General features: G+C 41.2%; 1 protein-coding gene across 1 annotated transcript in view; it reads right to left on the bottom strand.

The window, feature by feature from the left end:
- Nucleotides 1-27,675, bottom strand: part of diaph2 (diaphanous-related formin 2) — a 902,507-nt gene that overhangs the window by 647,794 nt on the left and 227,038 nt on the right. Inside the window, exons 16-17 of the mRNA XM_060927624.1 lie at nucleotides 14,005-14,069; nucleotides 8,864-8,968 (exon numbers count right to left, since the gene is read on the bottom strand). Coding sequence (XP_060783607.1) covers nucleotides 8,864-8,968; nucleotides 14,005-14,069 — 170 coding nt within the window. The remainder of the gene's footprint in view (nucleotides 1-8,863; nucleotides 8,969-14,004; nucleotides 14,070-27,675) is intronic.

The following is a 27,675-nucleotide window of genomic DNA, read 5'->3' as shown; positions in this document are numbered from 1 at the left end:
TTCTACCAAAGAATGGTTAAAGAAGAATAAAGTTAATGTTTTGGAATGGCCAAGTCAAAGTCCTGACCTTAATCCAATTGAAATGTTGTGGAAGGACCTGAAGTGAGCAGTTCATGTGAGGAAACCCACCAACATCCCAGACTTGAAGCTGTTCTGTACGGAGGAATGGGCTAAAATTCCTCCAAGCTGGTGTGCAGGACTGATCAACAGTTACCAGAAACGTTTAGTTCCAGTTATTGCTGCGGGGGAGGGGTCCACACCAGATACTGAAAGCAAAGGTTCACATACCTTTGCCACTAACAGATATGTAATATTGGATCATTTTCCTCAATAAATAAATGACCAAGTATAATATTTTTGTCTCATTTGTTTAACTGGGTTCTCTTTATCTACTTTTAGGACTTGTGTGAAAATCTGTTGTTGTTTTAGGTCATATTTATGCAGAAATATAGAAAATTCTAAAGGGTTCACAAACTTTCAACCAGCACTGTAAATATGACTATTCTCTATGCAGATTTGATATGACTCATCTTTGACTAGTTCAATATCATGTTGGTTGAATGGAATACATCTGATCGACCACTCAAAGCCAATATTATTTAAATACGCCACTCAGATCTGTAGTGTATTTCATATGAAAAACGGGAGTTTTTCAACATGAGAGGATAAACTTCATCTCTTCAAGCCAACAGGTCATGTTCCTTTTATTATATAGACTCATTCACAAACAAAAAAGTACCCAAATTTATCAAAACAATTCATTGCTTTCCTCATGAGTGATAGAGATTTGTCATGGTTTTGGTTCTCCATGTCTCAGGTGCAGCGCATATGAAAAACACAAGCGGCGTATTTTCCAGTAAAACACTCCTGTCCTTACACACATTTTTACATTTATGCAGTCATTTGCACTTTACAAACCAAATGACAAGACAGATGTTTGTGCTTCATTAACCAAAGGGTACTGTAGTGTCCTAAATGCAAGTCTAAGCAGATATATGATCAGAATCAAGTTTATTGCCAAGTATGTTCTCACATACAAGGAATTTGCTTTGGTAATTGGTGCTTGAACAGTTAAGATCAAAGAATTTAGCAAAAGACGAAAAGTAGCTATTTACATAGAATAAGAAATAGAAAAACCTGAAATATACACATTTGAAAAGTGGACATATTTAAGGGGTATGTGCATGAGTTGTTGGAATCCAAGCTGTACAGTATGTCCGGAATGTGCAAAAATAGGTCACATGATGAAGATGGAGAACAGACATTATTATTATTATTATTATTATTATTAATAATAATAATAATAATAATAATAATATTATTATTATTATTATTATTATTATTAATAATAATCAGTTAAATTTATATAGCGCCTTTCTCATACCCATGGTCACTTTACAATTATGGGGGGGAAAAAGTCCACAAAAAGGTGGTTAGGATGTCATTCCAATGGTGTAGCAGCCACAGTCCCACCAAAAGGTGCACAAAAATAAGTCCCATATCGCCTGCACAGCAGCCGGGGAACACCACGCCATAGATCCACAAAGCAAGCACAGAAGCACCGCCACACAGAACGCTGGTATGTCCCAAACCACCTGCACAGCCACCGCGACGCCACCAAGCAATATGGCTCGGAACACCGCGCCAAGCACAAAAGCACCACCGCACAGAGCGCTGGACAACCACGATGTTAAAAGACCAACAAGCTCACTGCAGTCCATAATGAGGAGCACAGGCATCACCCACGGCGAACCAAGGCCTGGAGGGAACCGACACGCAAAACTGGGTCTGGAGCTACACCACAACCGGCAGAAAAAACACTCGAACAAAAAACAAACCTCAAACTACACAAAACACAAAAAAGAAACACAAAAGGGAAAATAAAATAAAATAAAATAAGCTCCGGTGAGAAGCTGCAGCCAGGACGCGCACAGCATACTCTCAACCGGAAATGGAAACTTTGACATGATAAGAGTGTGTGAGGAAGAGAACTTTTGTAGTGGGCTAAGTCAATAACCAAGCTATGCAGTGTGAGCTAGAATGTGTAATAAAGGTTCACAGAATGGAAATGTATGACAACCCTGAAATGTGCAAACTTGCAGTTCAGAGACAGAGTGCATTAATCTCATATTGGAAGTGAGGTTAGAGTCAGTGGGAGTCTCTGACCTTATTGATGAGGCCAGCTGCAGTGGGGAAAAAAAAATTGGCCTTATGGCGTGAGGTTATGGTTTTAATGGACCACAACCTCCTTCCAGAGGGGAGTGGTTCGAAAAGTTTGTGCTCGGGGTGAGAGGGATCGGCCACAATCCTTACTGCTTTCCTCAGGGTCCTGGATTCATACAGGCCCTGAACAAACGGAAGGCTGCAGCCAGTCGTCCTCTCAGCAGAACGAATGATGCGCTGCAGTCTGCCCTTGTCCCTGGCAATGGCAGCAACATACCAGATGGTGATGGAGGTGGTGAGGATGGACTCAGTGATGGTGGTGTAAAAAGTGCACCATCATTATCTTTGGCAGATTGAACTTCTTCAACTGCTGCAGGAAGTACATCCTCTGCTGTGCTTTCTTGGTAAGAGAGCAGGTATTCGTCTCCCACTTAAGGTCCTGGGTGACTATAGTGCCCAGGAAACAGAAATACTCCACAGAGGTTACTGAGGAGTCAAACAGAGTGATGAGGAACAGTGTGGCAGAGCTCTTCTTGCAGTCTACAATCACATCCACTGTCTTTAGAGCACTGAGCTCCAAGTTATTCTGCCTGCACCAGGACAAACAAAAGTTAGTGTCCTGCATCCCTCACATATCCCTATCAGGGAACACCCATGTTGCTGGCTTGAGGTTGCTGGCTTGGTCTTGTGCACTGACTTCTCATAGCACTTACTGCAGTCCATCATTTATTCCTCTATACATATGCTTATATCGAGGCAAATGAATAGCTGTTCATAAGGTATATATTTATTTTGATACATAATAAATTTTAAGAACAACATGTCATTTCTGAGCAATCACATAACTAGAGACACATTTCCACAAGAAAATGCGAATGTGATAGTGTGTAGCAGCAGTCAGCCATTGCATACCATAATCTATGCAATTATGTGGACGCTAACACTTCACCCTATGCAAGAAAGGTTTGACTATCCTACCACCTGGTGGATGAACAATAAATCTCATCTAACAAAGCACAGGGCATCAATTCTCTAATACCAATGACTCACTGTCATTCTTGCACACACAGGCAGTCCACACACTCTGCTATTAAAATATTAATCTGTTAATGTTAAAAATGATATAAAAATAGAATATACATGTGGCAGCGGGGGCGTGGCCAAGCAGCAGTCTGTGAATGGAGGGCGGGGTCGGGGAAGGTAAGTGGCTAAGTCACTCCACCTGCTGTTAATTAATGTGTGTGTTTGGTTGTTACAGGGAGGGAGCATAAAAGGAGAGAGAGCAGAGAAAAGGGGCTCTCTCCCCAACCACAACGCATGTGTGAGTGCGTGAAAGGAAGAGAAAGTGAGCGAAAGAAAGCTGAAAAAGCAAGCTGAAAAGTACAATAAAGTGTTTGTGGAAACATTATCTCTCGCCTGCCATGCTTCTGTGCTTGACCCACATCAGCGTCTTATGACAATACAATATAAAAAAAATCATAGTATGATGCATGTCAGTGTCTAAAGTGGACTAGATAGTGCAGTTCCTGCAGAAACTGAGTGTGTTGCAATGGCAAATCTTCAGCATCACAAACACGTCAATTCTATACTTACAGTCTATTACAGTCAAATGTTACATTTTTTAGCACGCTGTTAGCATGGTATCCATTAGCATGCTAGCAGCTGCTTGTGACTTGGATAGCAAGTGAGACATTTTGCTTTTTCAAGCTACCTTATCTTGAATCACAACAAACAAAATATCCGCTGAAAAATAGGCTTTAATGAATCCACAGGGACTTCGTAACTAATGATACAGAGATACATTTCCACCAATCTTAGCACTGAGAAGCATGTAGTCATGCTGAAAAAAATTAACTTCTCTGAAGGGGCTGCGTTCTGCAACCTGGAGTTTGCCTCAGTTGCCACTCGGGACATGACTCTGTCCCCAGTCTGCGTCTATGTGAAAATTAGTGATTAAAAATGGCAATTAAAAAAAATGAGCACACTTATCAATTAGCTGAATACAAGCACACTACTCAGGCACAAGATGGACAAGTTAGTTTGGGGTCAATCTCTCAAACTATGGGAGAAGAAAGAGCTAGAAATTACAGGGAATAATAAAAATTGAAGAACAATATGTGATTGCTAATGAAATCACACTAATTAATACACTGCCTAACAGACATGTGGACTCGAGTCATGTGACTTGGACTCGAGTCACCATTTTGATGACTTGAGACTTGAAATCCCTAGATGAGGAATGACTTGCAACTCGACTCGGACTTGCACGCTGTTGACTCGAGACTTGACTTGGACTTGACAGTTTTAGCTTGCAATGACTTGGCGTATCAGGTATAAATATTCTTTTTTTCCCCCCCTCGATTTTGAATCCAAGTACACTCGTTATTATTTGAATGCGGTGTAGCTCCTTGTCCTAGGCTATGGCAGCTCAATCCACTAGCACTAGGTGTCACTCAAGCACTTCAACTGGTTCAAATGAAAAACCAAACGGTGATGGGCAACGAGGACGCTGAATGATGAACGGACGGATAAAAACATGATTCCCCGCGTAATTTCCTTTGGATTTAAAGAATACTCCAATACAGATGGCAAACACATTGCTACGTGCAGAACATGTGGAGCCACAATTTCGGACAGCCAGTCAACCACATCAAACTTCGCTCGTCACCTGAGGCTGCATAAGGAAAAGTAAGTAACAAAGCTAGGCTACAGCTAGCAAGAATCTGTACAGGCTAGAAGTGGAATGTGTTACTATATTAACGCTGTCAAGGATTTGTTTTGCTTTGCTGAATGCAAAATAGTGAAGTAGATTTTTTTTATTGGATTGCTTTTGTGTTCAGTCTAGTGTTAGATTATGTGGGCTAGGCTACCAGTTAACACACATTGGGAAGGCATAGCCAGAAGGTGGTGATTTGGTCAGAGCAGAGAACGTTTACAAGATTGTTATAAAGGCTCTGGTCAGAACGACACAGACTTATGATAAGAACCGGACAGCAAAGGATAAAACGTGAATCAAATAAACAGTTACCCAGGCTGCAAACTAAGTATGTAAAACAGAAGTTCGCTCTTTGCAATGAGAAAGTCAGTGCTTGTCATGAAAGGCATTTAAACCACCGAGACGAGATGACTAGCAATGCAAGTTAAACCAGGCGTTTAACTGTTTGCTACGTACTGCACCAAGTCGTGGACGCTGTGCGATGTGTGTTATTAGTGCTGGGATTACGTGTCAGAGACATTCAATTCTATTCTCTTCCTCTCTCTGGTGTCATGTAGGCAATGTGAATAATGGGCCATTTGGGCTATGTAAAATGTAAGCTCAGCTAGGGCTGTGCGATGTCCCCTTAATTGGCATCGACGATGTTTACAGTGCAAACATCGTGATGGACGATGATATGGGGGGGGGGATTTTAATACCACGTTATTAAATATATTATTATTATTATTATTATTATTATTATTAAAAGTATTAGATACTCATCCGAGGCTTTGGCACGTAAAGGAAAAAAAGCGCTAGGTGATGTGGAATATTTGGCCTTGACAACGGATATGTGGTCCAGCTGCAACATGATGCCCTATATGTCAGCTACCGTACATTATGTGGAGTCCAAATGCCTGCAGACGAGTTTCATGCCAGAGACACATTCAGCGGACAATTTAGAAGACGCATTGCGCGAGACACTTGCCGAATGGAAAATAGAGGAGAAAAAGATCGCCAGCATAACAACGTGGCAAATATTGTCACAGCCATCAGGCAATTGAAATGGCCGTGGTTAAGTTGTTTTGGGCACAATTTGAACCTGGCCATAACCAACTCGCTTGCGCAACAGAGGGCCAGTACAGACCGAGCGTTTGGAGTTTGCCGAGCAGTCAACACTGCGTTTGCGCACAGCTGGCTTCGGAGAAATGAGCTGCGCAAGGCGCAGGTGGAAATGAACCTCCCCGAGCACTCACTGATCACGGTAAGATATTAATCAGCTCTAACAATGAAAGACTAGTATTCAAATTATGAGAAGAAACTACACTTAAGCTATTACTCATTGTTTATTTACACCATATCAATTGAAGATGCGTTTCGGCCTTTAGTGCGCACATGAACGCGCTAATTTTTCCAATTTATTAGTGTTTGAATTATTGCACCAGCTTTTAAAATCATGATTTAATATTGTTTTTTTTACTGTCTTTACATTTATCAGAATCACCTTCATTCTTCCATTTGGTTTGACATTATGGCTTAGAGTGGACCATTTTGTGTCTGAAAGTAGGCTATTTACCAGATTAAAGTTATTTGACTTCTGCCGAAGTCTGCGCTTCACTGCCGTTTGATAAGGTTCAATATTTCCCGACTGAAGTCGTTAATAGTGGCTATTTGTTTGAACAACATGACAAATTTTACATTAAAAGTATAGTAGGCTAAAAAATGAAGTCGAAATTTATTATTAGTAGCGTATTTGTGTAACCACGTTATGTTCACTAGCACGTCGCTGCACCATAGCCTACGTGAACAAGCGGTAATAGGATATTACTTTATAATTATTTATATAATTATGTATTTATATATATGTTATATAATATATTTATATATTAAACAAAACTAACTAACTAAACTAACAAAAAACTAACTTTTTAGGTTAAATAGGCCCAGATGATACCGTATATGCATGTTTATGACAGGAGGGGGCGTGGTATCACGATGGTGGCTCTCCATCGTAATGGATGACCACCATCGTCGATGGACGATGGCATCGTCTATCGGCACAGCCCTAAGCTCAGCTGACGTTTTATAGCGCAGTACATCCCGACAGATTGGAGTGTAGCCTACTCCGACGCGAAGCATTATCCCACAGTCTTACCCAAACGACAGGGCACACAATGCCTCTAAATAGCGTGGCTTTACCAGTGCATTTATTAGTCTCTGGCGAGAAACCAAATTCGCCAAAAGCACGCAACTTGGATCTGGAGGATTCCGCTGAACATTCTGAAATTCACAACAACTGTTTATTCTACTTTATTATACGGCTCTCTAGAATGTTGCCAGGGCTTCATTCTCACATTCTGGCCAGAGCCCTAGAGGACTCTGATTCTGGCTACATCGTCACAACGTTCTGTGTTTACTGAGGCTACCGATATTTTAGCGAGTGTTTAGTGAATGCATTGTGGTCTAGCTAAACTGCTTAAGGGAACATCCTGGCTGGCTTGTATTAAACATTATACTGTGTATAAACAAATATGTTCAGATTAAATGAACTCAGACTTTGATATTGAAAATGATAAAAACATGTTAATGTCTACATGATTAAAACCAGAAAACAAGTAGGCCTACTAATTTTACATTTTTTTTTCTTGTTTAGATTTGCAGAATATCTGAAGAACAAGATCAACCCAAGTGAGACAGAGCAGCCGTCCATTTCTGGATTCCTTACTGCAAAAGACAGACAGTACAATGCTACCCACCCACAACAAAAAGCCATCACAAATTCAATACTAACAGATTTGGTCATTGGATGCAACATCCCTCTCTCAGTAGTGGAGAACAGATATTTCCGGAATTTTTTGTCAGTTAGTTGGTCTCTCTCACACACACAAACGTACTCAAGTCACGTTGTATTGTGTTAAAGGCATGTCATGTTGTATGTTGGGACAGTGCCTAACTTCAGAAGGAAAACCATTCTTTGATTCTAAAAGTACACAGATCATCTGTTAGCTTGGACTTTGAGTTTCATGTCTTAAAATGCACATGAAAAGCATTTTTATGTGAAAAATGACATGAATGAAATGAAAAGAAAATGATTTTTGTTACACAGTACCAGTACTAGTTTTGTTTAGAATTTTGTTTTAATTTCTCACTAATTTTCCAATAAAAAATTTAAGGAAATTGTCATACTTTCACTCATTCTCACACCCTTAGCCTCAGATGTACACTGACTCACTCAACTAAACTCACTGAAAATTTAGGATGCTTTACTAACGTTAACTAACTAATCATTGTCTCCTCTGAGATTCTTTGATTGTCTTGGGGCACAAGCTCTAAAACATTTTAAAATGGAAAAGAATGGGTGTACTGTAGTTACTTATGCTGACTCTATGAATCATTACATTACATTTAGCAGACATTTTTATCCAAGGTGACTGGAAAAGGAGGACATACACTGCAGTGTGGAGAGGTAATACATTTGTGATCAAAAATGTGTTGATTGCCTGTAGAATAAATGGTGACTTGTTAGGGACTTGGAAAAAAATGAGACTTGGACTCGACTTGGCTTGGGTAGGACTTGGACTTGGACTTGACTTGGTCAAAAGTGCCTTGACTTGTGACTTGACTCGGACTTGAGTGGTAGGACTTGAGACTTACTTGTGACTTGCACATTAGTGACTTTGTCCCACCTCTGCTGCCTAATATAGGAGCTTGTTAAACATGAGATTTTACTGGGGCACAGCAGATCATTATAGGGATCTGTGCCCATGTCTTCCACTCAGCAAGATTTACTATTCTGCACCGCAAATCCAAAGCTGCATACACAAGTTGAGACTTAATTGTAGCCACCGCCCACATTGATAAATGCCAAGCTTTGCATGGAAATGACCATATGCCCAGTTTTGTGTCTTACATTCGTTTCGGAAATGAGGGCCTGTGTGTGTGTGTGTGTGTGTGTGTGTGTGTGTGTGTGTGTGTGTGTGTGTGTGTGATGAGGTGCAGTTGTACCTGACTCTGTAAAGAAGTGATCTTCTCCTCCAACTCTTTGATTTTCTCCTCCTGTTTTTGCAGCTCAGCTTGTGCCTCCTGTCGTGCGCTGAACTCCTCATCAAACTATAAAAAAGTCATACATGTGCAAACACACATGCATACGCACACATGCAAACACACACACACACACACACACACACACACACACACACACACACACACACCTGTACTTCTGTAGACAACATGTTCTGATGACCACACTTTCTACCTCACACACCTACATCTTTCACCAATTACAGCTCTGGAAAAATATTAAGAGACCACTTCAATTTTTTATGAAATCAGCATCTCTATGTATGGCAGCCATTTCATTCCAGTGTCTGTGCTGGAATTCCAACACAAGCACACCTCATTTTACTTAATGAGATACTGATTAAGTGATCACCTGAACCAAATCTTATTTAACAAGGAAAAGTATAAAAACCACTGCTGTGGTCATCACTATCCTCTTGCAATAGGAACAGTTTGGATGGCAAAGACGGTGCTCGTAGTACCTTAAATTTAATTGGAATACAAATATATACAGTGGTGCTTGAAAGTTTGTGAACCCTTTAGAATTTTCTATATTTCTGCATAAATATGACCTAAAACATCATCAGATTTTCAGACAAGTCCTAAAAGTAGATAAAGAGAACCCAGTTAAATAAATGAGACAAAAATATTATACTTGCTCATTTATTTATTGAGGAAAATGATCCAATATTACATATCTGTGAGTGGCAAAAGTATGTGAACCGTTGCTTTCAGTATCTGGTGTGACCCCCCTTGTGCAGCAATAACTGCAACTAAATGTTTCCGGTAACTGTTAATCAGTCCTGCACACCGGCTTGGAGGAATTTTAGCCCATTCCTCCGTACAGAACAGCTTCGACTCTGGGATGTTGGTGGGTTTCCTCATATGAACTGCTCACTTCAGGTCCTTCCACAACATTTCGATTGGATTAAGGTCAGGACTTTGACATGGCCATTCCAAAACATTAACTTTATTCTTCTTTAACCATTCTTTGGTAGAATGACTTGTGTGCTTAGGGTCATTGTCTTGCTGCATGACCCACCTTCTCTTGAGATTCAGTTCATGGACGGATGTCCTGACATTTTCCTTTAGAATTTGCTGGTATAATTCAGAATTCATTGTTCCATCAATGATGGCAAGCCATCCTGGCCCAGATGCAGCAAAACAGGCCCAAACCATGATACTACCACCACCATGTTTCACAGATGGGATATGGTTCTTATGCTGGAATGCAGTGTTTTCCTTTCTCCAAATATAATGCTTCTCATTTAAACCAAAAAGTTCTATTTTGGTTTCATCCGTCCACAAAACATTTTTTCCAATAGTCTTCTGGCTTATCCACATGATCTTTAGCAAACTGCAGATGAGCAGCAATGTTCTTTTTGGAGAGCAGTGGCTTTCTCCTTGCAACCCTGCCATGCACACCACTGTTGTTCAGTGTTCTCCTGATGGTGGACTCATGAACATTAACATTAGCCAATATGAGAGAGGCTTTCAGTTGCTTAGAAGTTACCCTAGGGTCCTTTGTGACCTCGCCGACTATTACACGCCTTGCTCTTGGAGCGATCTTTGTTGGTCGACCACTCCTAGGGAGGGTAACAATGGTCTTGAATTTCCTCCATTTGTACACAATCTGTCTGACTGTGGATTGGTGAAGTCCAAACTCTTTAGAGATGGTTTTGTAACCTTTTCCAGCCTGATGAGCATCAACAACACTTTTTCTGAGGTCCTCAGAAATCTCCTTTGTTCGTGCCATGATACACTTCCACAAACGTGTTGTGAAGATCAGACTTTGATAGATCCCTATTCTTTAAATAAAACGAGGTGCCCACTCACACCTGATTGTCATCCCATTGATTGAAAACACCTGACTCTAATTTCACCTTCAAATTAACTGCTAATCCTAGAGGTTCACATACTTTTGCCACTCACAGATATGTAATATTGGATCATTTTCCTCAATAAATAAATGAGCAAGTATAATATTTTTGTTTCATTTGTTTAACTGGGTTCTCTTTATCTACTTTTAGGACTCGTGAAAATCTGATGATGTTTTAGGTCATATTTATGCAGAAATATAGAAAATTCTAAAGGGTTCACAAACTTTCAAGCACCACTGTATATATATATATATATATATATATATATATATATATTCATCATGCCCCAAGAGTTAAAAAGTAAAGTTTTGAGTGAGAAAAAGAAGGGTTCAATTCTGGCTTTACTGGCAGAGGGAGACAGTGAGCATCAGGTTGCCTCCATCCTCAAAGTTTCAAAGATGGCCGTTCATAAGAACAAGGTCAAGCAGCAGACATTGGAGACAACAAAGTTATAGACTGGCAGAGGGCGAAGACTACTCTCCACTGACCAAGATGATCATCAACTCATTTGAATGTCACTCAACAACTGTAGGATAACATCAAATGACTTACAAAAATAATGGCAAATGGCAGCTGGGGTTAAGTGCACAGGAAGGACGGTTTGAATTAGGCTCTTCCGGGCAGGGTTGAAGGCATACAAAACTAGAAAAAGTCCTTTATCTATGAGAAGCAAAGAAGAGGCAGGCTGAGGTTTGCTAAAGACCATAAGGACTGGACCATAAAGGACTGGAGTAAGGTTGTCATCTCTGAGGAGTCCAATTTTCAACTTTTCCCATCACCTGGTCATCTAATGGTTAGACAGAGACATGGAAAGGCCTACAAGCCACAGTGTCTCACATGCACTGTGAAATTTGGTGGAGGATCGGTGATGATTTGGGGTTACTTCAGCAAGGATGTAATGGAGCAGATTTTTGTTTGTGTAGAACACGAAGCAAGCCATGTACAAGGTTATCCTGGAAGAAAACTTCCTTCCTTCTGCTCTGACAATGTTCCCTAACTCTGGGGATTGGGTTTCCCAGCAAGACAATGCTACATGCTACACAGACAGGTCAATTAAGGTGTGGATGGAGGACTACAAGATTAAGGTGGGGTTTACATTAGACCGTATCAGCGGATCATCAGATTAACGTTTTTAAAAATGATTAGCGTGCACACAGCAACGCCAATACACGATTCGTGTGCACATAGCAACACCAATACACGGATACGCTAATCACATGACTAATTAAACGGCACGTAAGTTGAAATGTGTAAATGTGTAAATTTCTCCTCAGCGGCTCGGCTCCGCAGGCATCCTGCGCTCCAAATCACTCCGCCCTGAACAGCGAGTGCCCTCTGGAGGGTGCGCACTCACTCCGGCCCTGCGCAGCTCACAGAGCACGCGAGTGAAGTGCACGAGCAGTGATTCGGGACTGAGACGCTGTGTGTGTGATCCCAGTGCATATCGGGCATGCGCGTCACTTACCACTTGCAAGTGGAAGGATGGCAAGCCTAAAGACAATCATAACTACACAATGGGCAGTATTTGCATCAGTATTTGCAGTATTTTCATACTTTTATACTCTTTAATGAAAGGTGATACAAGGCAGAAGTCCGCGCCGTTTTTCAGCAGTCGCGTCACATGACCAACGCCAGCAAATCAGGAAGGTGGGTGTCACAGTGACGTTGTCCAATGACGACGTCAGCTAGAGCTCAGCACAGCGTATCCGCGTATCCTCGATGTTTACACAGCACCGGACCAGACACGAACTGGGTTGAATACGTGGGCCCTGGCGGATTCCCGTTTCCCGGCGTTTTAATGTGAACAGACAGTGCATCCGCGAAGAAAACGAGACAGATACGGTCTAATGTAAACTTGGCCTAAGACCCTGTCATGGCCAGCCAAATCTCCAGACCTGAACACCATTGAAAACCTGGAATGTGATCAAGATGAAGATGGATGGTCACAAGCCATCAAAAAAAGCAGAGCTGATTGAATTTTTGTGCCAGGAGTGGAATAAAATCATCCAAGCGCGACAAGAAAGACTGGTGGAGAGCATGCCAAGATGCATGAAAGCTGTGATTAAAGGTTTGGGTTATTCCACCAAATCGTGATTTCTGAACTCATCCCAAGTTCAAATGTAAGTATTGTGTTGTTGAAAATTGAATAAGATCTTAATTTCTATGCGTTATTGAAGGTCTGAAAACACTTCATTTTTTTTGTTCTTTTGACCATTTGTTATTTTCTGCAATTAAATGTTCGAAGTGACAAAATTTGTATGTGGAATTTGGGGTAAATGTTGTCAGTAGTTTATGGAGTAAAACAAAAAAATGTTCTTCAAAACACACACCTATAAATACTAAAACCAGAGAAACTGCTAATTTTGCAGTGGTCACAATTTTTTCCAGAGCTGTATTCCTCAATGGCCAAATCTCAAACGATTATGAACTTCACCACACACAGACAGGTAACAAATTAAAGGAAAAAACAGCTTAAGTATCTTATTTCTGTGCTGGGTCACCATGAGCCTACAGAACAACTTCAATGCAACTTCATTCTTGGTACTGAATCAGTAAAGCTCTAGAACTGTACTAGAAACATGAACACTAGTGTTCCAAATTATTTTGGTATTTTGATTAGGGTGGTGAAGATCGCTGTATCACACATTGGTCCAAAATCTCCCATAGCTGTTTAACTGGGTTGGTTATGTCTGTGGGTGGCCAGCTTGGTTGCAGTTATAGCAAGCAATGGACATGCAACCAAATATTGTGTTATTTATAGTAAGACTATCTGTTCCAATATTTTTGCATAACTGAGGATTGGGTGGTCTGCCAGCAAATGTGCCATGTTTTAAATTATTTAACACATCTAGATGTAAATATCAGGAAATTAAAGCTGAAAATCTGATCTCTCATCTCATTCATCTTTTGATCTCAAATCCAAATGTCTTCAGTGTATAGCAACTAACACAGGAGGAGGTGTGCTCAACTCCAACTCTGGGTGAATGTTCAAAACTACTTTGATAATAGGGGGGGGGGGGGGGGGGGGGGGAACCAAACACACACACACACACACACGCGCGCGCACACACTCTCACTCTCTCTCTCTCTCTCCTTCATATCATGTACCTGAGCTGACAGCTATTGATTAGCGACTAATCAAGCTACTAATCAGGCCAAAGCTGTTTTCCTGTTAAAATTACCCAAGCACATGGTGATAAATTTTACCTTTTTGGAGAATTCAGCTGCTGTCCGTTCACTTTCCTCCAATTTGGCCTTATCTACACACTGATCTGAAAGACACACACAAAGACATCCTTATTAGGGGTCAAGCACAAAAGGTGCTGGAACCCTACTACTTTTGCTTGTATTATTCTTATTATTATAATAATTTTATTATTATTATTATCATCATCTACTACTACTACTACTACTACTACCCCCCCCCCCCCCCCCCAAGGGTGTCATCCCAATAAGTTTTCTCAAATTTCCTGTTGATCAGTGGCTTGATGACCATGTCATTTGAGCACAAGAGGGTGCTAAAACATGAAATCCTAAGTTTTTGCTATTTACTGTGGACTTTGGAATAAATACAATAATTATTGCATAATCTGATTTCTGACATGATACCAAGTCATGACAGTGCAAAATGTCTTCAATTCACCATTTCCAAATTTCTGCCACTACACAAAACAGGATTTTTGGTTATACATTTTCACCCCAAACTTGATAGACAAGATGATGTCTTGAGAGACCCTATTAAGTTTTGTCTCATTTGACTGCTAGGTGGCACTATAATAAAGGAAAAACAGGTTTTTCCTATTAGTTTTGAAAGAAAGAAAGAAAGAAAGAAAGAAAGAAAGAAAGAAAGAAAGAAAGAAAGAAAGAAAGAAAGAAAGAAAGAAAGAAAGCACAACTTTATTCATCACACACTTGTGAAATTTCCTCTCTGCATTTAACCCATACATGCACACACGTGAGCAATGAGCACACACACATACCCAGAGCAGTGGGCAGCCATGCTAACAGCGCCCGGGGAGCAGTTGGGAGTTAGGTGCCTCGCTCAAGGGCACCTCAGCCCAAGGCCGTCCCATATTAACCTAACCACGTCTTTGGACTGTGGGGGAAACCCACACAGAGACGGGGAGAACATGCAAACTCCACACAGAAAGGCCCTTGCCAGCCGCTGGGTTCGAACCCTGAACCTTCTTGCTGTGAGGCGACCGTGCTAACCACTACACCACCGTGTGAAGTTTTTAACATCATAATTCTTATTTTTCCTGATTCCTTGGAAGGGTCAATTCATGTAAATAAATAAACAAATCATGGCCACCACTGCATTTTATAAACAACCTAGAATTTTTTGAAAACATTTTTAAAACTTTTCAAAGACTTAAATTTTTCTTCAATTCTCACCACTTTTGGCACAGATCATATTTGGATGAAGCTGCACAAACATTATCAGATGGTTTTGATGGTATTGATATTGCTACTCTTTTAATCTACTCTACTTACATTTACTTCATCTTGTACAGTAGAACTGCCAAACCTCATCTGTAGATTCAACTGCCGAAGCAAAGCACACCCTTTTGTTAGTTCACTCTCACTTCCTTTCTCAGTTGCTTCCTTTCTTGTTTCATGCAAACAGCAATCACATGCATTTTCTTCAGGAAATGCCCTTTTCTACTTAATAATAATAATAATAATAATAATAATAATCATCATCATCCCACTTTTTGGTACCTAATATTGCGAGAAATTTCACTAGAAATGTTTTCTGCTGGAAACTTTATTCCAACTGTAAAACGTTTGGCCTATTGCAGACAAGTGTGCTTGTAATTTTCTTTTTGATATTCCACCCATACTCCTTTTTTTATCCCTTTATCCGCCCATTTTTTCCCTATAGACGTTAAGTGGGAAATTTTTCAAACTGCTCCCATATACTGTAGTCAATTTTCGAAATAATACCTCAAAACATACTTGACATGTTGTGAACAGTACTACAAAGCACTCTACCTCTTTTCATATCTCTATCACTCCTGATTTCCATTTTCTCAGCCCTCTCTTTTTTGTCCATTGTGTTTAATTCATTTTGATAATTCTTCCCACTTTTTTGGCACCTAACACCTCCTACAGTTTTTGTGCTAGAAACTTCATTTCAACTGTGAAACATTCAACTTACTGTGAAGTGTGCTTCTAATTTTTTATATTCCACCCACATCCCTCTTTTTATCCCTCCACTTTCCCCTCATACACTTAGAATGCAAATTTTTGAAACTGCGCCCATATAGTCAATTTTCAAAATAATACCTCCAAACGTACAAGACATGATTTTGATAATACTCCAAAGCACACCTCCAGATGACGCAGACACACATCTGTTCATCATGAGCGGTTACCTTTTTTTTTTTTAACCAGAGAAATCATACTTAGCATTTTATTGCAGAAATCCATCTACAGTTATCATTACACTTGCTCTAGTGGCAGCAACTGCCTCCCGTTAGCTAGTATCTACCTTAAAATGGTTAAAATGCCTAAATATATATTGTTCAATTTGCTTTCGAAATAAAAAAGCCATTCTTTAATGTTGTTTACCTGTGTTTTGTGCTTTTTTTTAAAGCACTTAACAGTTCAGGCACTGTTTAAGCACCAGAACCGTTTTAAAAGTATTCTTTTAGCACCAGTATGGGGGGAAAAAAAGCAATGATAAGCCCCACCATGTATAGCATTTCCTGCTAGAATGTTCTAAATAAATAAATGAACATTGAGTTCTGAAACTTTGCCTCATTTGGTCTGTAAAAGAAACTGTGCCTTTTCATTATGGTTATGAATGTCTATGTTTTGATTCATTTGTGTATTTTTACAAATATTAAGTGTGCTGAAACCTTTCGATGCATAAAATATGAATCATATGTATCTCACAACTCTTCAGCTGATTGACTTAAAATCATGATGGCTTTGTCATAGGATTCCTTGAAGATGGTTTCTTTGAAGTCACATATTGTTTTTGAAATCTACAATCTAACAAGGCAGACACTGACAGAGAAATAGCCTTAAAAAAGTGAGGTGATATCTCTGCAGTGTTTCAGTGCACTGCCATAAAATTCGAAAGCTATCTTGAGGGCAATGTCTGAAGGTAGGAATAATCATCATTTAGATTACACCCTGTTTAATATTCAGCAACCACCTCAGGATTAAGATAATACAATTGGCTAGAAAAAATTAAACAGGGAAAAAGACCTCTCGTGATTTTCCTGAAAGAGATGCACATGGTCACTCACTCAGTAGAACATGGTCAGAATATTTTTCTTGATACATGGATTGAATGTTTTTCCTTGATTTGTCTTGTTACACCCATCTCTTTATTCTACAAACAGAATAAACAGATGGTTCTTCGACTACAAGCATTTTCATGTCCTTTGGTCATATTAAAAAAAAATAGATACATCATTTTGGACAATTCCCTCTTTCTTTGTGAAATTAACAATAAAATCATCAGAGAAACTTTATACCATTTGTCCATTTATACCATTTGACTGAAAGAAAATGGCGCAAATCTAAACTTCACATCCGTTATCAAATCCATAAAGAGATGCTTTGTAATTATAATTATGAAATTCGTAAAGCAAGACAGTCTTTCTTCTCCAACATCATCAGCAGGAATATGAACAATGCCCGTGTGCTATTTTCAACAGTAGAGAAGCTAACTAATCCCCCACCACAATTAGCACCTGAACTTCTCTCAGTTAATAAATGCAATGAGTTTGCATCCTTTTTCAAAGGTAAAATTGATAAAATACGGCAGAATATTCCTCATAATATATCTCAGTTGCAAAAAATTGAAAAACTGCAATCAACAATGACACAGATAGATACCTTCAACACAATGTCAGAATTTTGTTTAATTGATTATGAGACTCTTGAAAAAACTGTACAAAATCTCAGTTCCTCAACATCTGAATTGGACATTCTGCCCACCAACTTTTTTAAGTCTGTTCTTCATCTTATAATTACAGATGTGCTTCAAATTATAAATACATCCCTGGAGACTGGCGTTGTTCCCGTGTCCCTAAAAAAAAGCCGCTGTAAAGCCCCTTCTTAAAAAAAATAATCTGGATCCTTCAGTATTAAATAACTACAGGCCAATATCAAATTTACCATTCATCGGGAAAATCCTTGAAAAAATTGTCTTCAATCAATTAACTGCCTTCTTGATATCAAACAGCCGTTTTGATAATTTTCAGTCAGGATTTCGTGCCAATCATAGCACTGAAACAGCGCTGATTAAAGTTATAAATGACATACGTCTTAATACTGATGCAGGCAAAACATCGGTCCTGGTATTACTGGACCTCAGTGCAGCTTTTGATACTGTTGATCACAACATACTGCTATATCGACTTGAACACTGGGTTGGATTGACTGGTAAAGTTATCAATTGGTTAAATTCATACTTAAAAGATAGAAGCTTCTTTGTTACCATGGGAAATTGTTCCTCAACGTCAATGTCCTTGACCTGTGGTGTCCCCCAGGGGTCGATTCTTGGACCATTACTTTTCAACCTTTATATGCTCCCACTTGGGCAAATTATCAATAACAATTCAATTTTGTATCACTGCTATGCAGATGACACCCAAATTTATTTTGCTCTATCACCTGATGATTATGCCCCCCTTGAATGTCTCTACCAATGTATCGATCAAATCAATAGCTGGATGTCACAAAATTTTCTTCAGCTGAACACAGATAAAACAGAAGTAATTATATTTAGAAAAAAAGATGAAAGACTCAGGATTACCACTATTCTTGACACAAAAGGGATTAAAACTAAAGAAATGGTTAAAAATCTTGGTGTTTTCATTGACAGCGAGCTAAACTTTGACAGTCACATGAAAGCAATCACTAAAACGGCATTTTATCACCTAAAAAACATTTCCAAACTAAGAGGACTTATGTCAAAAAATAATCTGAAAAAACTAATACATGCCTTCATCTCTAGTAGGGTTGATTACTGCAATGGCCTTTTCACAGGCCTGCCAAAAAAGACCATCAAATGACTTCAGCTGGTTCAAAATGCAGCAGCTAGGCTTCTCACACGAACAAAAAGAACAGAGCACATTACTCCAATTCTAAGGTCCCTTCACTGGCTTCCAGTAAGCTACAGAATTGACTTTAAAGCATTGCTGCTGGTGTACAAATCTCTAAATGGTACAGGGCCCAATTACCTCTCTGATATGTTGCAGCGGCCTAACCCAATCAGATCTACCAGATCAAAACAGAAAAATTTACTATTAAAACCAGTTGTTAAAACAAAGTGTGGTGAAGCAGCTTTTAGCTACTATGCAGTACAGCTATGGAACCAACTGCCAGAGGACATCAAAAATGCTCCTGCTGTTGGCAGCTTCAAATCTAGGTTAAAGGCCAAGCTGTTTTCAGCTGCTTTCTGTTAAATAATTAATGTTGTCTTCTTTACATTTTTTATAATCTTTACTTTCTCTGCATGTTTTAAATTTACTTTAACTTTATTCTATTTTATTCTTTATTCTGTTCTGCTGGTTTCTTTTTTCTCCTCCTATTTGAACTACTACTTCATTTTATTATTTTATTTCTACTATTGTTTAATTCTTATTATTTTCTTTTAATTCTTTTAATTAATTGTTTTAGAATAAAAATAAAATTATTTTATGTAATTTTATTTCTCTATTGTTTACTTTTTTTGTTTTTACTTCTGTAAAGCACATTGAACTGCCATTGTGTATGAAATGTGCTATATAAATAAACTTGCCTTGCCTTGTCCATTATGATTTTTACTCACTTTTCAACATCCTTAGAGGCTTCAATATCACTGTTTTGCCCTTGTGCCACACCCAGACTTATAAAATTCAACCATGAAAATAAACCAAAAAAATTATTCATCAGAAAGTTTTTATTGGACCGGAATAAAGTCAAATAATAATAATAATTATTGTATTTAATGTGAGCGTCAACATTTTTTTTTGACACAAAATATAGCTTTCGCACAGTCTCACCATAATTTCTATCAGAGCAATGTAATTTTCTGCTCAAAATTCTACATGGGAGATTATTTAGGTGGTTGCTATGGAAATGGACAGTGACTACGTTTACATGCACATCCAAATCGAGCTGCTGTCGGTAATCGAGCTGAAGGTCCCAGCAGGGTGCCAGAGAAATCCAATCCTACATGCACACAATGAAATCGGGCTATTGTGTGAGGTGCATTGTGCACCCGAGCCACAGGTGGCGCTACACGCCCCATCGTGTTGGTACACTTCCAGTTGTCGTCATGAAGAAGAGCTATTCAAGAGTGTAAACAAAGTTATCAGTTCCATGTTCTCCATTGCGCGTTTTTCTCCCGTCCATGAATTTTAATATATTCAACTCCTTAAGCTGAATGAGCATGAACTCTGTCTCCTCATTGCTCCAGAAGTGCACGTTTCTGCTTGCCTGTGGCAGTGGGGGCGTGGTCAAGCGCCGGTCTGGGACAGGAGGGCGGAGCCAGGGAAGGTGAGTGGCAGAACGACGGTACACCTGACGGTAATTAACCTGTGTTTGTGTGTCTTCCCAGTAACCGTGCCCTATTTAAGGAGGCAGAGGGAGAGCAGAGGGGACAGCTCATCCCGGGACTAGAACACAGCGCGCGCACACTTCTCTCAAGAATATAAGTAGGCTGTTAAACTGAAAAGTCTGACAATAAAAAGCCTATTGGTACCAGAAGCTTTGTCCTGCCGTCCTCTGTGCTCCACCCACACTTCAGAGAGCTCTACATCCACATTTTCTCTTCTTCGTTTGTTCCTCCTGACCTCTTCTGCTGCTCGCTACTACTGTTGTCATGCCGACCGAGGCTGTTGTGTTTCCCGCTTGTGGTCTCGTCACTCGTCACTTCCGGAAGTAGCTCGACAACTAGCTCGATAGGGTATACATGCACAAAGTAGCTCGGCAGAAATCGCATAAACTAGGTCGTGTAGCTCGATTCCGAGAAATCATGTTCGGTTCAATTTCAGCCGAATTAAGGTGTATACATGGCATTTTGAACTTCGATTTCAGTCGAGCAACGGCAGAAATTCGATTCTCTCTATGTGCATGTAAACGTAGTGAGTGACAACAGAGCACATATCTGATATGGAGGACATGTACATTTTCCTGTACAGCTATTGGGGGAAAAAATGCAATGAATCAGCTAACCAAGAAAAGGTAAATTTTTGTTGAACAGTTGTTGTTGTTTTTTTTATTTTATGCCATTTCCAAACATGCTGTACATTTATGGAAGTTTGCAAGAGGATAGATTTTTTTTAAGAAAAATAAGTGCATTTTGTATGCATTATATGCTAGCCATCAAATCATAGCTAATATGTCAAGCTACTCTGACACAAACCATATAAAAATGATACTGTATCAAAAACAATGAAAAAAGAAAAAAGACAAGGGCATGGTGGAAATGACATAAAAAATGCTCCTAGTTGAAGAAACCCCCAAATGATATTGCTGATGACAGGACTGTTTGTTTTAAATAAATAAATAAATGTAAAGTCAACATCCTGTTTGGACAGTTTATCAGCACATAAGGTACAATGAATCGTATCATATTAAAAATAGTTTTGAAAGAAGCTGGGAAAATGGGTAACATGACAAGGCCAAAGGTTTGTGGGCACTGGACCATTACACCCATACTGGTACCACAAAGTTAGAAGCACACAAATGGCACAGGATGTCTTTGAATGCTGTAGCATTACAATTTCCCTTTACTGGAATTAAGTGGCCTAGCCCAAACAAGTTTCAGGATATTGTCCCTGTGCACAAGTGAGGTCCATGAACACATGGTTTGCCAAGGTTGGTGTGGAAGAAGTCGAGTAGCCTGCACAAAGCCCTGACCTCAACTCCAGTGAACACTACTACAATGAACTTGAACATCAACTTCACACAGGCCTCCTCACCCAACATCAGCGTGTAACCTCACTAATGCTTTTGTGGCTGAACAGGCAATTCACGACGTCGAGGGAGTCATCGACGCAGTTGCACTGAAGCAGCTCATTGTTCACCTGCCAAGAGGAACAGCAGAGTGGGTCCAGTGTCACTGCCTGGCATTGCTGGACACAGTGATCAAGTTGGCTGAGGATCCGTCTAGCAGTGTTGCTTGGCTCCTGCAGCTCACGCTCTCTCTCTCTCTCTCTCTCTCTACCCCTTCCTCTCCTTGCCCCTCCCCTATCCCAGCTTTTCGGAAATGGAGGCCAACTCCCCCAAAACCCGCTCCCTGCACTCGCATCTTCCCTCGTGTCTCCTCACCCCCCTCCCCTTCCATGTCTGTGCTGCCACTGACCACTCCTCTCTCCCTCTCTCTCCCCCCAGGTGGACCCGTCCTTGTCCACCAAAACCAGGAGCGAGTCCGGGCAGGTCTTTTGGCGCAGCAGGAAGGCTGCGATTTCCCAGAATCAGCGTTTCCACAAAGAGGTGGGGATTCTGATTCGCAATCCTGACATGCTGCAGGTTTCCCCCGATGGAGCAGTAGCATATCGTGTTTCTGTGAGTATTCAAGGGGGTACGCATCAGGCTTTGGTAGATTCTGGTTGTAATCAGACCTCTATGCATCAAAGCCCAATTCAACGCGGGGCACTGGGAAATGCACGATTGATGAAGCTGAGGTGTATACATGGGGATGTCCACAAATATATGCTAATGCCCATCACTGTTCATTTCCAGGGTGAAAAATAGTGTGGTGGTGGCAGTTAGCCTGAGCCTCGCCTATCCACTTATCCTGAAGACAGATTGGCTGGGGTTTAAAACATAAACACAGATAGTTGTCGATAGGTCTTGCAGTAGCTCATCACGGGGGAATCCCATGACAACATTGGCTGGGGAGGCGGTCCCAGGGCCATCTGCATCAACTCCGTGTCGATGAACTGAGGTGAAGTGGAAAATTGTCCCAAGGTCTGATGAATCAAAAGTAAAAATTCTTTTTAGAAATCATAGACACCACATCCTCCAGGTGAAAGAGGAAAGGGAGCATCCAGCTTGTTATCAGTGCACAGTTCAAAAGCCAGCATCTGTGATGGTATGAGGGTACATTAATGCACATGACACGGGCACATTAATGCACATGACACGGGTGCATTAATGCACATGACACGGGTGCATTAATGCACATGACACGGGTGCATTAATGCACATGACACGGGTGCATTAATGCACATCACATGGGTGCATTAATGCACATCACACGGGTGCATTAATGCACATCACACGGGTACTTCAGGGGCATCGTGGCTCAGGTGGATAAGGCGCCATACCATAAATCCGGGGACCTGGGTTCAATTCCGACCCGAGGTCATTTCCCGATCCCTCCCCATCTCTCTCTCTCCCGCTCATTTCCTGTGTCTACATGGTCCTATCCAATAAAGGTGAAAAAAGCCCCCCAAAAAAATTGTTTTCAGGGAAGGCCTTCCTTCTTTCAGCAAGACAATGCCAAACTGCTTTCTGCACATATTACAGAGCCATGCAGTTTTAATAAGTGACCGGGTGCTAAATTGGCCTGCCTGCAGTCCAGACCTGTCTCTCATTTAAAACCTTTAGGGCATTATGAAGCGCAAAATATGATAAAGGAGACTCCGAACTGCTGAGTAACTGAAATTGTATATCAGGCAAGAATTGGACAACATTTCTCTTTCAAAACTACAGCAATTGGTCATCTCAGTTCCCAAACGTTTACAGGAGTATTATTAAAAGTAGAGGTGATGCAACACAGTGGTAAATATGCCCCTGTCCCAACATTTTTGAAACATGTTACTGACATCAAATTCAAACTGAGCATATATTTTTTTTAAAAATAATCTCAGTTTCAACATTTTATATGTTGTCTTTGTACCATTTTCAGTGAAATATAAGATTTCCATGATTTGTAAATTATCGCATTTTGTTTTTATTTACAGTATACACAGTGTCCCAACTTTTTTGGAATTGGGGTTGTAATAGTCAAAACCTCCAGCCTAATGTTATGCTTTCCTTCCTGTATTTTTGTATTATTAAGGATAGACTAGATCGAGTGACACAGGACACTCAGACGAAAGAAGGGACAACACAGTTGTTGGTCCCGAACAGCCGTAGGGAACCTTTTATTCTATGTGGCTCATCATAATCCCATGGCTGGACAGCTAGGTCAGGATAAAACACAATCGTCTCATGCCTCATTTCTGCTGGCCAGGGATTCACGCCGATGTCCGCAGGTGGTACGCGGCTTGTCACGAATGCCAGTTGGTAAATCCAGCAGCCACGTGAAAAGCGTCATTGCGCCCACTACCATTAATTGAGATCCCCTTCGAAAGAACTGGCATGGATCTTGTTGAGCCATTAGATCAGCCTGCATGTGGGTATCGCTTTGTGTTAGTCATAGTGGATTATGCAACACAAAACCCAGAAGCAGTGTCTCTTTGTAATATCTCTGCATGTACTGTTGCCAAGGCACTCTTCCACATTATCTCCCGAGTCAGGATTCTGAAAGAAATCTTGGGAAGGCATTTCCAAAAGAAATCCTGGCTGATCAAGGTGCTACTTTTTTTTTTGTCGCACACACTACATGAACTGTACAAATTATTAAGAATTAAACTGAATTGTACCAATGTTTACCATCCACAGACAGGCAGGCTGGTTGAACAATTTAATCAAACACTTAAAAACATGATTCGTATGTTAATTCACAAGGGTGCTAGAAACTGGGATAAGTGGCTAGACCCTCTGTTGTTTGCAGTGCATGAGAGCCCACAAGTCTCCATCAGGTTTTCCCCATTTGAGCTGCTATATGGGGGCAAGCCCGGTGGCATCTTAGATGTCATTAAAGACACTTGGGAGGAGGGACCTTCACAAAGCAAAAATGAAATTCAGTATGTTCTTGACCTACAGTAAGAGCAAAACTCCACGCACTGAGTCACATAACCCAGGAGAATTTGCTACAGGTACAAGAACGTCAATCCCACCTGTACAACAGAGGGACATGGCTAAGAGAATTTGCACTGGGAGATAGTGCTCATTTTACTGCACACATTGAGCTCAAAATTACTTGCCAAGTGGCAAGGGCCCTTTGAAGTCACACAGCGAATTGGGGAAGTCGACGATGAGGGTCAGGCGCACAGATAGAGGCAATGCATGTCAAATTTACCACCTCAATCTCCTTAAACCACGGCGAGAGGAGCGGGGTATGTCACTGTGGCTCTGGTGACAGTAGTTCCAGAGAGGACGGAGCTGGGACCGGAGGCAAGTTCAAAAGGTACGGCCAATTCATCCCCGGTCCCCTTTGGAGACCATCTCTCACTGTCTCAGAGAGCACAGGTTATCAGATTGCAGGAGGAATTCTGCGATGTGTTTACACCCCTCCATGGTTGCACTGACCTCGTAGAGTACCACACAGAAACTCTCCCAGGCGTGGTGGTGTGCAGACACCCGTATTGGCTCCCCAAGCACAAGAAAAATGTGGTTTGGGATGAACTCAAGGTGATGCTTGACATGGGAGTAATTGAGGAGCTGCACAGCGACTGGAGCAGCCTGGTGGTCTTAGTTCCCAAGACTGATAGGATGATCTGGTTCTGTGTGGACTATAGAAAAGTCAGCATGGTGTCTAAATTTGATGCATGTCCAATGCCTCGGACTGAAACTGCTCGATCGGTTAGGTGTGGCTTGCTTTGAATTGAAACTGGATTTGGCAAAGGGATATTGGTAGATCCCGCTGACTCCATTATCCCATGAAAAAAAAGGCCTTTTCCACTCTGTTTGGTTTATACCAATTTTTTACCCTTCCATTTGGGTTGTTTGGGGCTCCGGTGACGTTTCAGCATCTCATAGAACAAATCCTCCATCCCCACAATTCGTATGCCACTGCCTATTTAGATTAGATTAGATTAAACTTTGTCATTGGACATGTCACAGGTACAAGGCAACGAAATGCAGATTGCATCTAACCAGAAGTGCATAGCAGTAAATAACATAAGTGTAATATACATAAATATAAATGTACAGGAATTACAGGGTATGGAATGGTATAATATGATATATATTTATAGTATGTTCAAAATGTGCAATATGAATCAAAATGTGCAATATGAATGAACTGTAGTGCAATGGTATGATATATAGATATTTGCAGTATATACAAAACACGATATGAATAAACAGTAGTGCAAATAGTGATAGTGCAATGAAGTCAGTTCAAGTCAATTCAGTTTGGGGGGGACGTTGAGTGTGTGTGTGTGTGGGGGGGGGGGACTGGGGGTGGAGTTCAGCAGTGAGACAGCTGAAGGAAAAAAAACGGTTCCTGAACCTGGTGGTTTTGGTCCGAAGGCTCCTGTAGCGCCTTCCAGAGGACAGGAGAGTGAACAGGTTGTGTGCTGGATGGCAGGAGTCTTTGATGATGTTTATGGCTCTCCTGAAACATCGCTTCCTGTAGACATTCTCAATAGGAGGAAGCGAGGCTCCCACAACACGCTGGGTGATCTTCACCACCCTCTGCAGTGCCTTCCAGTCCGAGACAGAGCAGTTCCCATACCACACTGTAATACAGTTGGTTAGGATGCTCTCGATGGCACAACGATAGAAGTTCACCAGGATGTCTGAAGAGAGGTGGTTTTTCTTCAGAGTCCTCAAGAAAAAGAGACGCTAGTGAGCCTTCTTGACCAAGTTGGAGCAGTTGGTTGTCCAGGTGAGGTCCTGCGAGATGTGGATCCCCAGGAATTTGAAGCTGGTCACACGCTCCACTGCTGCACCGTTGATGTGGATGGGTGTGTGTGTCAGCATTCCTCCTGAAGTCCACGATGAGCTCCTTGGTTTTATTGGTGTTGAGCAGCAGGTTGTTCTCACTGCACCACACAGCTAGGTGGTCCATCTCCTCTCTGTAGGCTGACTCATCATTGTCCTTGATGAGGCCCATCACTGTGGTGTCATCCGCAAACTTGATGGTGTTAGTGTAATGTACAGGTCTGCAGTCATGAGTAAAAAGGGAGTAGAGGAACAGGCTCATCACACAGCCTTGTGGTATGCCAGTGCTTAGTATGAGGGTGGAGGAGCAGTGATGGTCTAAATGAACATGTTGGGGCCTGTTGGTTAGAAAATCCAACAACCAGTTGCAGATGGGAGCACTGATGCCCAGATCTGTGAGTTTGGTGATGAGCTTAGAGGGGATGACAGTGTTAAATGCTGAACTGAAGTCTATGAACAGCATTCTGGCATCTGTGTTGCCATTATCCAGGTGCGAGAGGACAGAGTGCAGTGCTAGGGAGACTGCATCCTTTGTGCTCCTGTTCTTGCGGTAGGCAAATTGGTGGGGGTCCAGGGTGAGGGGGACAGGATTTGAGATTTGTCAGGACCAGCTGCTCTAAACACTTTGTAATGATGGGGGTGAGTGCTACTGGAAGGTAGTCGTTGAGACATGTTGGAGTGGAGTGTTTTGGTACTGGCACGATGGAGGTGATCTTGAAGCAGGTCAGAACGATAGACATGTTGAATAAGTCCATCAGGACCCCCGCCAGCTCCCCAGCACATGCTCTGAGCACACATCCAGGGATGCCATCAGGGCCTGCAGCTTTGTGTGGATTAATCCTGCTCAGCACTGCTTTAACATCAGTGGGGGAGAGTGTTAGGGGTTGGTGGTCTGTAGTCAGCCTTACCCTGGATGCAGACTCCTGGTTGTCCTTCTCAAACTGAGCATAGAAATTGTTGAGCTCATTGAGAAAGGAGATATCAGAGGATGGGGGGGAGGGTTGTTGGACTTGTAGTCGCTGATGACCTGAATGCCTTGCCACACACGTCGGGGGTTGGAGTTGGAGAAATGCTCCTCAACCTTCTGTTTGTAGCAGTGCTTGGCCTTCTTGATGCCATGCTTCAGGTCAGCTCTGGCTGTACTGT

The sequence above is a fragment of the Neoarius graeffei genome, chromosome 8, assembly GCF_027579695.1.
Source record: "Neoarius graeffei isolate fNeoGra1 chromosome 8, fNeoGra1.pri, whole genome shotgun sequence".
NCBI lineage: Eukaryota > Metazoa > Chordata > Actinopteri > Siluriformes > Ariidae > Neoarius > Neoarius graeffei.
This window is presented reverse-complemented; position numbering and strand designations above follow the sequence as displayed.